General features: G+C 33.7%; 1 protein-coding gene across 1 annotated transcript; it reads left to right on the top strand.

Annotated features, from left to right (window-relative positions):
- Positions 1-9917: 9917 nt before the first annotated feature.
- Positions 9918-11402, top strand: LOC129216504 (transforming acidic coiled-coil-containing protein 3-like). The gene has a single exon (XM_054850718.1). It carries the CDS (start codon positions 9918-9920, stop codon positions 11400-11402), a length of 1485 nt encoding a protein of 494 aa, XP_054706693.1.
- Positions 11403-17164: the final 5762 nt, after the last annotated feature.

The following is a 17164-nucleotide window of genomic DNA, read 5'->3' as shown; positions in this document are numbered from 1 at the left end:
ATCGGATAATCGAATAATATTGATCAGCTTTCGAAAATATTCTTGCTGACATTTTTTAAAAATAAATTAGAAATAAATTAAGTAAGGAAAATTATTGACTTAAAAATATGAAGCAATAGTTTTCGCCGACAAAACGGGAGAGAAAAACAACTTGCATATTACATCGAAACATGTCCACTATTCTATCAAATTTCTTTTGTCTTTGTCATTACAAAAAAAAAAAAAAAGAAGCACATTCGAGAAATAAAGTGAATAAAAAAAAATACACATTTTCAACAACAATTAAGATTAATGAAAATTAAATGCAAAGCACGGTAAACGACGAGTAGGGGAAAAAGAGAGTCAGAAAATGCGTTCCCCAAAGATCTTGAACAAGCTATCCACTATTATGGACTTAATTCAAAAAAATAATAAAGTGAGAAAAGATAGCAAAATTTTCAAAACCCAAGTTGTTAGTTACTTTTTTTTTCCTCATACGGACTTGAGATTAATTATGAAACTATTTTGTCCTTTATTTATCTTATTTCAAAAACGTTTTACCAAAAACATTAATTATTCCCTTTATATAGCTATTGATTTATTATTGTTACGTTTAAGACAAATGTTATCAATTTAGAAAGGTAAAGAACATTTGCCCCCTTAATCAAATACCCCGCTTAATCGAATAAAATTTCTTAGAACCGAAGATATTCGACAGCGGGGCCGACAGTACTGAATAATTGGGATATTAAAGAGTACAATATATTCTTTTTTTTTTTTTTTTTTTCAAATTTTAACTACAAAAATTCAAATTATGATTGAAAATTGGTTGGAAGACACATATAAAAATATAAAAATTATTAAAGTTCAAAAAAGGAGGGAGGGGCAAGCTTAGGTTCAAACAAAAAAAGTGGGTAACGCTGTTCATCCTCGACTACACTAACTGTCTAATTTTAATTTAATGCAAATTTGTGGAATGTACTGGATAAAAATTAGCAGCGATTGCTAATAATTCCTTCAATTCTATATTATTAGTTTTAGAAAACGACGGTCACGGAGGGGGCGGTTGCCCCCACCGCCCCCCCCCCCCCTTGTAAATCCGCCTCTAGTCAAGAAGGCGATTTTTCTGACATGGAATTGTTCATAGGCAACAAGAAAAATCCAAAAACACGTCAATTTTAGTTTGTTTAGTTTTTTTCAAACTGCCAATCATTATTTGAATTTTAGTATTCAAAATTACAAGTGAAAGAATATATTGTACCCTCTATTATCCCAATTATCGAACATTTAGGGGTAAATTTCATCCCGTTAAAGCAGTTTGTTGCCGATAAAAAAAAACACGTGTTCAATATATTTAAATGTTGTACCGAAGGATATGCAAAGTTTTATTCCAATCGGTAATTCACACTTTTGAAGGATTACTTGTGAATATGAAGTAACGTAATTTTTAATCGATATTTTAAAATTGTGTACTGATTAAATAAAACTAACCAAACATATCGAAAAACATTCGAACTCTCATGAGCTGCAATCTTCAAAGACATTTCAGTTGTTAAAAGACAACACATGTTTCTCCAACTGCAAACCTCTTTGTTTTCCTTTCTGAAGGTTATAGCAGAGACACGCCGGGGGATAGGAACACCTAGTAGAGTACAAAGCGATTGCCAATGGGGTTTTCGGGGAAATTCTTTCAATGACACACCACCCAATGAACGACAAGAAGATTGGGGGGAAGACCGACGGGGGACTTTTATCCGAGTACTCGATTGTCGATTGCCCAATTTGGAAGGGATACAAGAAAGCAGTTTGTATTTCCTTATCCTCCATTCAGCTCAGAAATCTAATAAAATTAAAAAAAAAAAAAAAAACATCCGATTGTATTAAATTTGGCTTTCGACAGTCATTCATCGCTTTCTATGGTCGAAGATTACGAGGACATACAAAACAGTTTAATACACTATAATTCATAATTTAAGTAGCATTTTTGAGTCTCCAACCTCCGGCCCGTGAACAGATTTTGTCCGGACCCGCGGGAAGCTTACAAACTTTTTCTATTTTTTGGAACAGAGACAGTCTCGTGGGAAATATAATTGAGACTTTATTTTTAATTACAAATAATTATTTAAAATATTTTTAATCGCTAGTTAATCATTTTTTACCGTTAACTACGAGTGCAGCAATCTCTCTTTTTGCTCTTTCCGAGAACAAATCTCTTTTCTCCGCGCTACATTCTCCTGGCATTGAGCATTTCATGGCACCAGGGAAAACATGTGCTAGGCTGACACCAGATTTAAATGTTTTTTTCCAAACTCTAATGCTAGATTATGAATTTTGTGAAGAAACTTTAGAACAAAAGCCGAACATTAGCCTTTTTTTTTTTTTTTTTTTTTGAGCAATTATGATTGCTTATTGTTCTCATTTGACTGTTTTGAATTCCTATGATTTTATTTTCCCACCACCACCCTCTGCAGCACCACCGTCGCGTCGACCGGCCTCACGATGCTGCTCCTCTTGCGAAAACCGTCTACAGGTTGCGTCCATATCCTACACACACACGCATACACACACATGCCTACACACATACACACACATGCCTACACACATACACACTCATGCCTACACACATACACACACTCATGCCTACGCACAAACACAAACACACACTCCTACGCACACAAATACACATACACACACTTATGCCTGCACACAGACACAAACACATATGCCTACATACACACACATACATGAACGCCTACACACACAGCACTGCATACACAACACGCACACCCACCCACGCACATGAGCCTACACAAACATGCGCATTCATACACACATGCGCTCGTGATTGCGAAAAACATAATTTGAATTCAAGATGCCAAAAATTCAAATTAATATAATTTTTTTTTTTAACTTCACTTTATTTTGTGACAAAGAATACATTTTCTTTCAGTTTTCTGTACTATTCTAAATTTTACAAGACTCCCTGTCGTTTTATTGTTAGAAATTTAAGGGCACTTAAAATACAATTTCATTTAGCTAAGAGCAAATATGTCTAAGGAAATATAGTAACTTAGAAGCAAGCTCAGCAATTTTCAAAAACTACCACTGAGACTGAGAGCTTAATTTATATATATATATATATATATATATATATATATATATATATATATATATATATATATATATATATATATATATATATATATATATTAGGGTGGTCCTTATTTTTGAAGTTGTAGATATTTTACGCGACGCCCCCTCAATTTGTTCCATTATACAAATAAATGATCCATGCAAAATTTTAAGTCAATCCATGAATATTAACACGTGTCCCTAGGGCCCCCTTTTTTGAGTTTCGAAGAAAAAAATTGCGGATTTTCTCATTTTTATGTAAAAATATTCCTAGATTTCTTATTTAAAGTAATTTTGAATCTCAATAGATGTTGCTACTTCCTGATCAACCATTCTCTCACTTTCATTCTGTAAAATTTTACATATTACATAGGGTACATGTACACGAATGGCCTTGAGACAGCCATACCGCTATTCGAGCTCGTTTCAAACCAAACGGCAGGGGAACATTTCTTTCCATCAAGATGGACACAAGGGATTCTAAAAGCCATTAATGAATGGAATAGGCCATTAATGAATGATTTTTGACAACAAATTGCCTCCTCCAGTCTTTGGGGGTGTTGATTTAGAAAATTTTCTGTGTATGTAATAGGTGTTGCAAATAGGTTCACTAGGTTTCCGTGCTATAAATATAAGTAATGACAGTTATATTTTAATTCGCTGTTCTTTAGTTATATACTTAAATGTTTATGCATTCTTTATAATTTAAATTTTGAAAAATCCTCTATTACCCTACCATAAAAATAAACTCTATTTTCCATATCTAAAATATAAATTTTAAAAAATTCCAGATCGGAATAATGTAAAAATCTATACTTTAAACTGTCTTCTATTTCAGTACATAGTACTTTATTATCATCAAATTCCTCTTGCAATTCACACGATTTAGAAACCGAAATGGGTATCTATCCTAACCTGTTGAACTTTTTTTCTATATCTGGTCTACCACAACGCAAAAAAGCTTCAAACTATTGATATCTGCTCGCATTTCATCAATGTTAGACAAATGCCATATTAGGGACAAAGATGCTGCTCATTTATTAACAGCCTATGTAGATGCAGTAAATTTAAATCCAAATAACCTTATGAGCAATCGTACATCCCTTAAGAGAGCAAGAGAAAATCTTCGAGAGGTAAAATCAGATTTCATGAATTTAAATTTAGATTTTTTAGTTATTCCCTGGGATACAAAGCTACATCCAGATGTAACTGGAAAAAAACGCCGATGGGCTCACCATGATAGCTTCAGGTCCCAATGTTGAACAGCTACTCAGAATTTCTGAGATATTTCTTCAGTTGTATATGTGATATCTTAGATGATTGCTCTTTATTGCTAACTGTTCAAGCTGCAGTGTTTTATACAGCGGCTTACAATACCGGAAGTATAATTGTTTGAATATATTGTTTGAATATTTATATATTTAGGAAACAATTTAAATTCATCTTACATGAAGAGAATGCCCGTAAATGCTGTTTTACAGTTAAATGTTGTATGAAAATATAGTTTTTCGCAGCAACCCATTCTAGGCCTTTTAAATTAATATAAAGTCTAGTGTTTAAAAAACCTGCAGCGTACAAAATGATGACAAACATGCAGCAAAAGCAGTGATTGAAAAATTCATAAATCACTTATGGTACTTAGGGCTACTGTAGCTTTGTCCGTATTGGATGAAGGAATTATTTTGGAGATAGGAAAAGAATACTTCAAAAAAATGCTTGCTGAATAGAAAGACGTGTCTGATGACTGTATAAAAAATTTCAGATAACAGTAGATGATTTGGAATACTTTCTTAGTAAAGATCTTCCTCTTTATAGAATGAATTACAAGTCAATAAAACTGTTTGATAAGTTACAAACATCGAAAGATGTTTTCCTATTTGATACTGATTTATGGCAAAATGAAGGAAGCTATCTAAAGAGAAGAGGGAAGAGATATCGTTAAAATGCTGAAAGATGTGAATGATACTACTGAAAGAGGAGCACAATTAATCGAAGAATTTCACAATCAATTTACCAAATATGAGTCACAAAAGCAATTTAGTATTTTACAGACAGTCCAAGACTATCGGAAAAAAATGCACACGATTGAGATACATTGAGAAAAGTGTACGATTAAGGTAAAGTTTCTAAAGCACTATTTCATTTTTATTCAATGTAAAATCTTTAGACGATATGAAGTAATTAAAAAGGTTAATTTTAGTGCTACCTCGCTGTAAAAATATTTAGCAAACATAGGAGAAACGATGTATGGGATCTGAAGCAAAAACTCGAAGATTTGTGGGAAAATTATCAAAAGTGTTCAAGTTCAACGTCCTAGGGGCACGTATTATTATTGACCGATCGAGTTCAAATTTTGCACCGATTACTTTTTATTATAGTGCCACAAAACAAGGGGGCGTCACTTGTTGAATTCCGAAATTTTTTTTCCCCATATAAATAAGGACCACCCTAATATATATATATATATATATATATATATATATATATATATATATATATATATATATATATATATATATATATATATATATATATATATATATATATATATATATATATATATATATCATTCGCGATGTATGGGTGGAGGATAGGCCATATGCTAAATGGACCATTTGGGCTAAAATATTGTTGGACCGGCCCGCCTTGTCTCAAAAAATTTTCAATGTGGCCCACAAGTGAAAAAGGTTGGAGAACCCTGTTCTATACCAACTAGAGCGTGATTACCGCAGGGGCATGCGGCACAGGCCCCTCCTCTTAGATTTCAGGGGCCTAAAATTCCCTTAATTTATCATGCTAAATAAAAATAAATAATGATTTCACTCAGAATCTATAGAGTACAATAATATCATTGATATTTTTGCAAATGCCAAGACAAAGAAAAAATATCTTATAAAAATTCCTCTTAAAAATTTGATCTCTTTGCAAATCCCAAAACCATTCCCAGCTTGATCTGTATTTGTTATTAAAAGTTATATTGTAGATAACTTTTATATTTACGGTAAACTGTAACAGGCAAAGTTTAACACATCTACTCGAATTATCGTATACTATATCTCTTCTACTTTTTAAATGTTCTGATATGAGGTACCACCAAATTTAGAATGGTTGTGTTAATACGCAAGTATCGAAATATTTAGTAGCTTCAGAATCAGCGGAAACAGGGGGAGGGGGCACGAAATGACTTTCATGCCCACTGTCTTCAAAAATCTTAGTCGGGCTCTAGGGGCCCCTGAAATAGAAATGTGCCCTATGTCCAATATCAGAATGATCGGGCTCTGATACCAGCGGTCCCCAACCTTTTTATACCAAAGGGCACATGCTAACACGCCGGTCGCACGCAGAGTCTGATTACTGAATAGACTGACTAACTATAGAGCCCCCACTTTTTAGGGGCCTCCAAATGCCTTAAACTGTTTCAGCCAACGACAAAAATTGTGAGGTTTAGACTTAAATACAAAAGGGCCTTGAAAGAGCGTTTGACCTTAGGTTCCAGATAACTTAATCGGGCACTGTGCACCCAGGGCTGCTCACCCCCTCTAAGAGTAAGGGCACACACCCCCTAAATATCACAAAGACCCTCCCCCCCCAAAAAAAAGCAGGAGACAATTCCCAAATGAGAAAAATATCCATCAGAGCATCCCCCGTAAAAATTTTAATGGTGCAGTCTGCACCTTGACCCCCCTTTTCTAGGTGGGCACCCCTGGGGGTAAATTTTCTCAAATGCCTTTCGAAAAAATTTTTACATGTAAAATAAGTTTATACTAAATAATGAAAGCAAACTGTACGAAGTCGTAGCAGGAAAATGAATTGCAGTTCAAAGTCAATGTAAGTTTCGGAACTTCATTTTATTGGTCATCATGGGCGCAGCTAGAAGGAGTAAGGGCAAGGGAAGGGAGGGCAGCTGCCCCCCTCCCATCCAAAATAAAAATTGTTTAAGGCTACAATAGAGTTTTAAAATGAGAAAAATCGACCAAAATTTGGATTTTTCATTTTTTCCCTTACATTAATCTTTGAACTGTGGCACTAGCGCAGCCAGAAATACCTTCTGGAGGTTTTTTTTTTTTGATCAAAATATTTTCTGGAGGGTTTTTTTTTTTTTTTTAAATGACTATCTGAAAAGGCATAAGCAAGTGCTTGTATTTTATGGCTCTGATAAAAAGACGTATGACCTTGAGAGAGTTCATTTCTGTGTGGAAAGAAAATATTAGTCGTGGAGAATGGGGACTCCTGGCAGAGACTGCGCCATTGGTATAAAAAGGGGGAGGGGATTTTAGGAGATTTTAAAATCGTATTTGGGGGGGGGGGAGTCCCGTTAACGGGGCGTGCTTTTTGCATTTGAAGGTGTGTACCTTCCTCCTAAGGGGGGGGGATATTTCTCGCTTGGGTGCAAACGGGGGTAAAAGGGTAGTCTTTTTTACTTAAATTAACAGGGGGGAATTTTAGAGTTTTTTTAAATTTCCTTTGGAGGAGTCTTGTCATTGGAGGGCGCTCCTTAGCGTTCGAAGGAGCGATACGTTGCCCATCTACCCAAGAACGATGACACACCCTTTCCATTGCACGGAGCTCCCTCCAACCCCCCCCCCCCAAGAGGGACTGCATGAAACAAGATCGAAAACCTTCTTCAATTACTGGCTCTGATAAAAAGATGCATGACCTTCAGAGAATTCATTTCAGTGTGAAACAAAGCAGACAACGAAACTCAAAGCGGGGCGGGGTGAATCTGGGTTAAGACAGTTAATCATTAAATCATGTCCCAAATAAAATTCTTAAACTACCTCCTAAAAATTTCAGCACTGTCTGCACCAGGACCCTACTCCCCCCCCCCCGCCTGTTTCCTTTCACATTGAAATCAATTCTCTAAAAGGTCATACATATTTTTTATCAGTCTTATTACAATTATGCTTCTTCGGATTGCTATATTCGTCAGGAGTGACCACAGGAGGGGGGGGAGGGGGATCATAACGTAGCCTGTACCATCAACAATTTCTGGGGGGGGGGTAAAAAAGGTTTTTGATCTCATTTTGTTGAATCTCACAATTGTAAGAAAATGCCATCTAAATGGGGCCGGGGGGAATCAAAAGTTTTAAAAGTTTTTTTGTTTTAATTTATTTATTTTTGATTAAATTTTTTTTTTTGAAAACTGTTTATACTCTTTTTATTTAGTTAGTTTGTGTGTCTGTGTATGTCATTTGCGTAGCACAGAACTTTTCTAATAAAATAATAATAATTATTAAAAATAAATAATCATAAAATATTTTTTTTAAACAAATTTATTTTAAAAAAAAGAGCAAAAATACGAAAGGAAAAAGGGTCGAGAAAATTTTTTCACGGGAGGGGGTGATTTTTGTTAGTAAGCTTGGGGGGGGGGGACACCCCTGGATTTCATATGTTTAAAGAAAACTGCTTTTAGAAAGTTAGGTTTTAGCATCTAATGAAACAAAAAAAAAAAAAAAAAACGTATTAAAAGTAAAAAATACATTTGGCAAAAACAAAATGTTATCTGGTAAATGCACCGAGAAGAGTAAAAGAAGTTTTCAACGAAAATTTACGAAAAACAAGGACATTCTTTGCGTTTGAAATTATTACTTTAATTCTCTGACCGGAATTTATCTCATTTTCGATGCTTGTTTTCCTCGCGCTATTGTGACTCAAAGGACAATATTTTTCATTTCCAGGTGCTAAGGGAGAGTATCCTGGGTTGCCTTAGATGCTTGAAAGTTGAAAATTTGAAAAAGTATGCATATTATAGCAAGATATCTAATAAGTTTGACAGTCCAAAACACATTGTGTTTGCCTGTCAGAGAGCTTTGTTGGCCTCGCTATAGGCGCCATCTAGGGGCGAAATTCCCTGCCCCTGTCCCTCGCTTTCGAAGGGAAAATAACAGGCTCTTCAAGCAACAGCACAGATTCTCGTAGGCTACGGCATTACGATCAGAACATGAAACACGACCGGATTGGCCAACACAGACTTTGTGACGTTTGTGATCTCGCTAACCGCTTCCAGACAGCGGTGCCACAGGTTGCTACCAAGTCGACCGCCAGAAAACAACCGCAGTGTTTCCGAACGCGGTTAAGTGACGTCACCGGTTCCACCGCAAGCGTTTCCGAACGATGCGGTTGCACCGAGGCGACCGATCCGCGTTTCCGAATGCACCCCTGGAAACATTTTCTTATCAGTTATTCATAATTATTTACAAAAACGCTTGGAATAAAATTCTTCCTTTTCTAAAACTACAATGCTAATTTCTGTTAGAAGAAAGATATTTCGATGATTTACTGGAAAAATTGCTGTGAAGAAGGCAAGCAATCAAATAACTCAACTAACAAAAGCAGTTACAATAATATAAAATTTGAAGCGCGCTTCGTATTTATTTCTGCCTTTCCTTCTAAATTCTTTATTGTTTCCAAATATCAACTACGAATGTAAGTTTTGTTTATTCTTTTTAAACATATTTTTTACTAACGTTAGTATGGCAGAAAATCCGAGCTCGATATTGTCAACAAACGGAAACAATTGCGATGAAAATGAGAACAATAAAGCTAATGCAAATTGCATCACATTTGAACGTACTGCCTTTGATTCGGGCTTATGCTCTGATACTGAATTATTGAATGATGTGCAAAATGTGACATGCTTTAATGCTACCAACAACACCTCAGAAGTATTTAAAGATTGTTCTGAAATATCGCTGCAAAAAGGGATTGCGAATGAAATGAGTCCTAATGTCAGTATTTTAGATTCACCCTCTCTTTGTCCTAATCTGGAGACAAACGATATTCCTGATGAGAATATTGTTGGCAATATGAATTTATTGGACTCAACTGAAATATTTTCCACTAACAATCCCAGTAAAGATATTCCTAATGTGAATATTGCAGGAAATAAAAATTTATTGGATTCAACTTCTGTAAGTTTAGGTACCCACAGTGAAATATTTTCTGATTTTTCAAATAGCAATGCCAGGAACGATGTTCCTGATGATAATGTTGCCGGGAATGAAAATTTATTAGATTCAACTGATGTAGGTTTAAATACCCACTGTGAAATATTTCCTGAATTTTCAAGTAACAATACCAGAAACAATATTCCTGATTCGAATATTGCAGGACATAAAAATTTATTAGATTCAACTGATATAGGTTCAACCCAGGGTGAAATATTTTCTGATTTTCCCAGTAACGAAAATGCGAATTTGCTTAAAGATGATGAATTTCATGATGCTGTTCAATTTTTTAAAGATCCTTCTTCCATGTCTTTTCTGGAAAATGCTGGATCTTCTAAGGTTGCAATTGAAAATAATGTAGCAAGATCATCACTGTATGTGAATTTCGATCCCTTGCATGAGAAGTTTTCAAATCAATGTTCGAATAAAAGTAACAAACTGGGTTTTATTCTTGAAACTGCTCAGGAATCTGATACTATTGTAGAGAATGAAAGAAATGTTATTAACGAAGAAGTGAACACCGATATAGACGCTGCAAAAAAAGAAGAAATAGTCAACAAGCCTTTAGCAAATATCTCTGTTAGAGAGTCTTTAGGGAATGTTTTAATATCCTTTGATTCTCCAGTTGTTAGAAATCACACAAGTGCTGTTCCAGAGCCTGACCCTGTTACACTATATTCTGAAGAGGAATTACAACAGCGTCTAAAAATGCAAGAACTCTCACTCCAGGAGGGTTTTCTCATTAGGCAAAGGGAAATAGAACAAGAGAGTTTGAAAAAGCTGGAAGAGATGGAACAGCAAAAGAATAATTTGAGTAAATTATGTGTTGCTTTTCATGCAAGTTTGACTGAAATGTCTGTTATGGCCTTGAATTTTTCAGAAAAACTAAAGACACTTGAAGCTGAAAATAATGATTTAGAAATTGAAAACAAAAAGATAAAAGAAGACCTTAAGGTATCCACTTCTGATTTTCAAAGTTTGGAGAGTACATTTTCTGACTTTCATAAACGTTATGAACAGTGTAAAAATATGTTAAAAGTTTACAAAGATAATGAAGATTGTCTAAAGCAACAAGTCTTGACTATTCAAATGGAGTTGCAGGAGAAAGAAAAGAAATACCAATTATTGCAATCAAGGGCAGAAGAAATGTTGCAAAAAGCAAACACAGACTTGGCTAATGCTAAAAAAGTTAGTGATGCACAAGCTGCTGTCCTAAAAGCACAGCTTAAAAAAGCTGAACTTAAAATTTCAAGCTTAGAAAGTGATTACAAGCAAATCAAAATTGAAAATAGTAAGCTTGGTGGTATTTGTGATGATCTTATGGCCAAAGTCAGTGAAACTTAAACTTGTATCTCTTTGGTATTTTTCATGTACATTACTATCAAGACATTGATTTAAGATCAACAAGCTTTTTAAGAAGTGGGTTTTGATATTTGTTTGTAATCAAAGCTTATTTTGTGTTTAAAAAAAGAAATGATTTGCTGTGTAGTTTGATTCTATTATTATTTCAAAATTAAACTGTACAAATTGTAAATATTATTTTTTATAAGCATTGTAAGGTAACTATTTCATCATTTAAAAATGATCCTTCAAAATTGTAATAACTCAGATTTGAAATTTTTTTTGGATTACGTTACAAATACAATTATATGAAATACTTAAAATTTTTAAACATAATTTTATAATTTATTTTTTAAAAAGAGTATTGTAAATATTTTTGTTGCACTATTGCATGGGTTGTTTAACTTTGAAGCCACTTGTTTTTGAAATGATATAAAATCATTGTTAAAATAATTTTGATCTCATGTTGCATTATACACCGTAATGTTGTTCTTAACTGAAAATTACATTCTGTAAAATACAGTTGAAGGATGTTATATGTAACTAGGCTCACCAGATTTCTGAAACGTTCAACCGGGACACTGGATGACATATCACTGCGGGTAGACAAAATTTGATTCTTCAGCATCAACTCACAATGTATTTTTGAAGCTTTATAACTCTTTGGTAAAATATTATTTCTTTTAAATTGTATTTTTCTCTTCCTTAAATGAGCAAAGGGATGGATAGCTTTAAGAGGGCCATTAATCTGCATTGGGGACTAATAAATTGACTAGGACCAGCCTAGAAGGGCCAAGAGCATGTTGCGGGTCGTCACATTGGTATTTGTATCTTTAATTCCTCTTCAGAAAAACTGAAAACTCATTTTCTTTTTATTAATAACTTTTCTCAGCATTTTTTGCCCAGTTGTAAGTATCTTTGTATAAAAAATATTCGTATTCATCACATATAAAAAGTCAATGACCATGATTGTTATATATAACTTATTTCTAACGAAGAATCAAAATACACAGACGAAAAATTAAAATGACCCGTATCACGCTTTGGATAAAGTCCTTATGGTCCTACTTATTATTTTTTTCACTTTAAGTGCCTACCAAAAAATGAGTAAGAGCCATGCAGTATTGACTTGTATATTTTAAAGTTTTAAATGGTGAAATTCATACCTTGTCAAAAGCCCCTACCCTGATAAAGATGCGCATTTTACTTTGTATAATATACTAGTATTTTGGATTGTTCTTTTAGAGTTAGTTTTTGTATTCTGTTAAAGATATACAGTAAAATACCTCTAATGCGGACACTAACGGGACAAATTTTTTTGTTCGCAATAGAGAGGTGTCCGTTAGGAGGGGTTTTACTGTATGTCAATGGTAAAGTTACTGGTTAAAAGTGAACTTAAAACTTTTGGTGCCATTTAAGTTTAAATGCGTCTCTGTTAAAAGTTTTGTTATTTTAAATGTAATTATATAGTTGGAGGTTCAAACTAACAACTCATCCCATTTAGGTTTACTTCTTCAGACTTTAAACATTGATCAAAAATTATGTATGATTTGTATAATTAATCCCAGTTACCACCAGGGGTATTTTTAGGGCTATTTTTTTTTCAATTTGGGGGAGGTGCACCATTGCTTTTGAAGAGCAGGTGCCCCCGATTACTGGAAATGAATTTCTTTGAATAAAGATTCTCTATATTTTTAGCAGTAAGTTACCGTCCCTAAGCCAGGGGTAAGGCAGAACTACATGCAATATACCACATAGCAGGGTTATCTTATCACATCGTGAGACTGCAGTTTCGTTCTTATTAGAATTCCTTAGTCGGGAACGGAATAACCAAGCCGGAGGCGGATGTCATCTCATTGAAGCTGTCTCGGAATGTGATAACTAGGTTGTCTGGTATATTACATTTAGATTCTTTCTACACGGGTGCAGAATATGGCCAATCCGGTGATCTAGGATTGGGGAAAATTTAGTTAATTCGAATTTTCTTCCTTTTTTTTCTGCAAGTGTCTTTTGGATGCATTTTTTTTTTGCATCACTACTTTTTATATTTTCATCAACTACTTGTTAAATAATTATTTACATTTAATAATAAGTATTAGGTTTAAGATTTTAATTAAAACTTACATGTATTTACTTTTTAGATACCAAGTTCTATGAGCTACTAGTTCATTCTATTAGTTTTAGAGATGCAATTGCTTTTTTTTTCTTTCAAAATTATCTCCACCTATAGTAATAGGATTGAATTTTTATCTGAAACATAAAGCATATTATAAAATTTTGGGGAAGTTTTCATATAGAATAGATTGAGGGAAATGTTGGCAGTAAAAACATTTTCTGCACCCCTGATTCACTATAGCTTAAATGTATAGGATTTTAACAAGTGCAATAATAAATCAAGGCTGCTTCAAAACATGTAAAAAAAGGATAAATATATACTAAGCTTGAAATGTTATTCCAATATAAAGTTGCTTGAAAGAAAAGGAGTGTTTTTTTTTTAAGGCTCCAGATCATTTTCATTAAAAAAGGGAGATTGGCTGCCTATTGCTAAAAGGAAGTAAAGTTTTGGAATTAAACTATTTTAGTGGCATCTCTTAAACTTTATCTACGTACAGTCTTGCAATGATATTGTTCTTTTACTGGAAGAAATTGCTCCTGCTAAACGGCACTGAACTTATTTCGTTCAGTGCCATACCATGGGTTATAGTTTTTCTAGGTCCCTTTGACGATTTTAAAGCTGGATTTAAATGTATTGAAATTAAGCTTTTGATCACTCCAAAACTTACTTTCAATTATAATTGTGCACCAATTTTAGTTTTTAAAATTGAGTTTAAATTTTTAAAAGGTGGAAATTTCTGAAATCCGATTTCTGCCGCTTATAACACTCTTGTTGCATTCATCTCATCGAGACAGGTTATTTTTTAAAAGTAAAATACTCAATAATCGTTCCTTTAAAAACAATCTACCATATAATATTTACAATCAAAGGGTGCTATTTATAAGTGTGCAGGATATTTCTATTTTCTACTGTATTATATGGTCTTTTTGATCCACGTGCCTTATCCACAAAATGCTATATATTCTACTGGTTATAGAAATATATCAGGCATTGAAAAACTTTAAAATTAGTAGAAAATATTTTATGTACTCACATATAAGTCAAGTCCCTTTCTTTTTGTAAAAAATTTTGAAAATTAGAATGCTTTAAGAAGAATAGAAATGAAACATAATAAAAAAACTTATTGTCATTAATGTGTTATAATACAAATGTATGAACAGCTTTTATTTGCAGTCAGAATTTTTACAAATAGTTATTTTTTCATTATTGAGTATTTTTTTTAAATTATTTATTTTTTTTACTCAATTGTTTTTAAATAAATTTATTTCTTGAACAGACTCTTCAAATCGTCATTTGGAGAAATAGGATGATCAAATTCTTTCCTCCTAGATTTTAGAATTATACTGATAGATGGCAGCATCATCACCGGATCGAACAGTTAATGAGAATTTAGAACTAGACCAAAAGATAATAGCTACCTGGTGCTATCACCTCCAGAGGTATCGTTTCACTTGGAGGACATTGAGACTACGAGCATACTTGACGTCGCCCAATCCCCTTTAATGACGACGGTGGATCTTCGACCATCGAGGTTCGAACAGGACCCTCCGGCCCCGAATCCGACTCTACTGATCGGGCTACCACGGCTTCAACGCGTTCGTTTATGTATTTTTTTTCTCTATGAAATGTATTGAATGTATAATCCTTTGACCCCCCCCCCCCCCCCCGCCTGAATTTTGGAATGACAGGTCCAGACCCCGAAGAGTTCCTATTTTTCCTACTTTTTAGAGCTCTCTCCTTATTTTCCTACTTTTTCCTTTTTTTTTCCTACTTTTTCTTTCTTTAGTATAGCACTTCTAATTGTGCATTGATTCTTATTTTTACAATGTCACATCTGTAATTTTCTGAATGTTTCAATTTTGAAAAGCAAAAGAAACAAGCAGATCCTGAGCTTTTCATTGACTGACTGCAGTAATTTCTGGAATGAACGCGCTTAAACACGCGGCGTTTGCGTGTTTAAAGTAAAATTTTCGTTAGTGATTTTTTTGCTGTTAAGGCGTTTATGATCGACTTTTCTTTTTATCTCCCCGACTTCAGTTCTACTGTTTTAACGAAACAATAAAGAAATAAATACTGGCACATTCTGATGCAAAAATATATTATTTACCCGTCAATTAGAAGCTTTAATTAAAGTAAACAGCCGACTGTTCAAGAAGTGCTGGAAAAGCCGAATTTCCTATTTGCCAATTTTTTGTATAGTTGATTACAAGAGAAATGGAGCTCTATTTAAACAGAAAGGCAATGTAAAACCTTAAAAGAAACGTAAGAAAGTAAAAAATGAAAAACCTGTACACTGTGCATATTTTATTGATGTTAGTACAAAATAAAAGCTACAGATAACAGAAATTCGCAAAAACGGATCACTTCAAAAATAATCGAGGAAACTAACTTTTTTCATACATAAATATGATTATTGTTCATTCTAAGTCGTAAACATGATTATAAAATCTATAACATTTCATTTTTTTCCTTTGCAAAGAGTATTTGCAAAAAAAAAAAAAAAAAACTGCGAAACCTAGATGGGCAAAACGTTTCCGATTTTTGGTTCCCGATGTTTGGAGTAAAATCGAAAGTCAATTTAAATGCGAGGTTCCGTTTTTATTTCTTCACTTTTTTAAAAAGTTGGGGGATAGAGCCACAAGCAAATATGTACTGATTTTTTTTTTCTTTTGGTGATGGATATTTTCTACTATGATGTATCATAAATATCGAGGTGTTGCTCATCATTTTTATGTGCTGATGCGCTCATGGCAATGCGGCATTCTGCACATTTTCTTTAAATTTTTTTTGACAGACTCTTACTCTTTTTCTGGGTGCGGCAATTATACCGATGCGACGTATCTACTGTAAGTTATTGTACTCAGGACGCCTTATCAAAGGGAGGGTATATAGAAAGTGATATATGCAGGCATTTGATGCCAGGTGCTCCCCCCTCACTCTCTATTTCATAAACAATTTCCGATTGAATATTTTTATTGTATGGTGAGGATTGAGAGAAACTACATGCTTTCCCTTTTATGCAAAGAGAAACATTAAGAACTGATCTTTGTCTTTGATAAAAATGTTATGTTTCCCATCATGTTTTTTTCCGTGACAAAAATGTTGGAACAAGAAGGGGGGTAAAAATCATCGAACCAATAAAACAATATTCGTTTTTATTGCTTGATTAAAATTAAAACTGGCCAATCATTTTGATTTTTCCCCTGGGGGTGGCTAGCGAAGGATGTATACTGTGAATGCAAATTTTATCTGAAAAGAACAAAAACTGCACAAACTCTTGTATAGTTATGCATTAATTTTCCAAAGCCAGGGAGGGGAGAAATTGACACCACTGACCCCCATAAATGACGTGCACGAAACAAAAATTTATGTTGAATCCTAAAAATACATAACATAGTACAAGCCCTTCAGTTTCTTATTGCGTCATTTATTTAGTTTTATTCTTTTATTATAAATTTTATGTCCCATATTTGAGAACAAATTTATTTTTGTTCTGTACTTTCAGTCTATTTCTTTTTTTCCAAATTCAAACATCTGCCCCTGTTTTTGCAAAAATGCATGTCAGCTGCTGATTATTTTTAACTAAAACTAATTTAATATTTACTTTGCTTTTTGTATCATAGTTTATGACAACAGGAGCTAAAAGTGT

Source organism: Uloborus diversus, chromosome 2, assembly GCF_026930045.1.
Source record: "Uloborus diversus isolate 005 chromosome 2, Udiv.v.3.1, whole genome shotgun sequence".
Classification (NCBI taxonomy): domain Eukaryota; kingdom Metazoa; phylum Arthropoda; class Arachnida; order Araneae; family Uloboridae; genus Uloborus; species Uloborus diversus.
Note: the sequence above shows the minus strand (reverse complement) of the source record. Positions and strands in the feature narration are given on the sequence as shown.

Excerpts from the sequence above, each read along its gene's own strand:
- LOC129216504 (XM_054850718.1), top strand. The coding sequence starts at position 9,918 with ATGAATTTATTGGACTCAACTGAAATATTTTCCACTAACAATCCCAGT.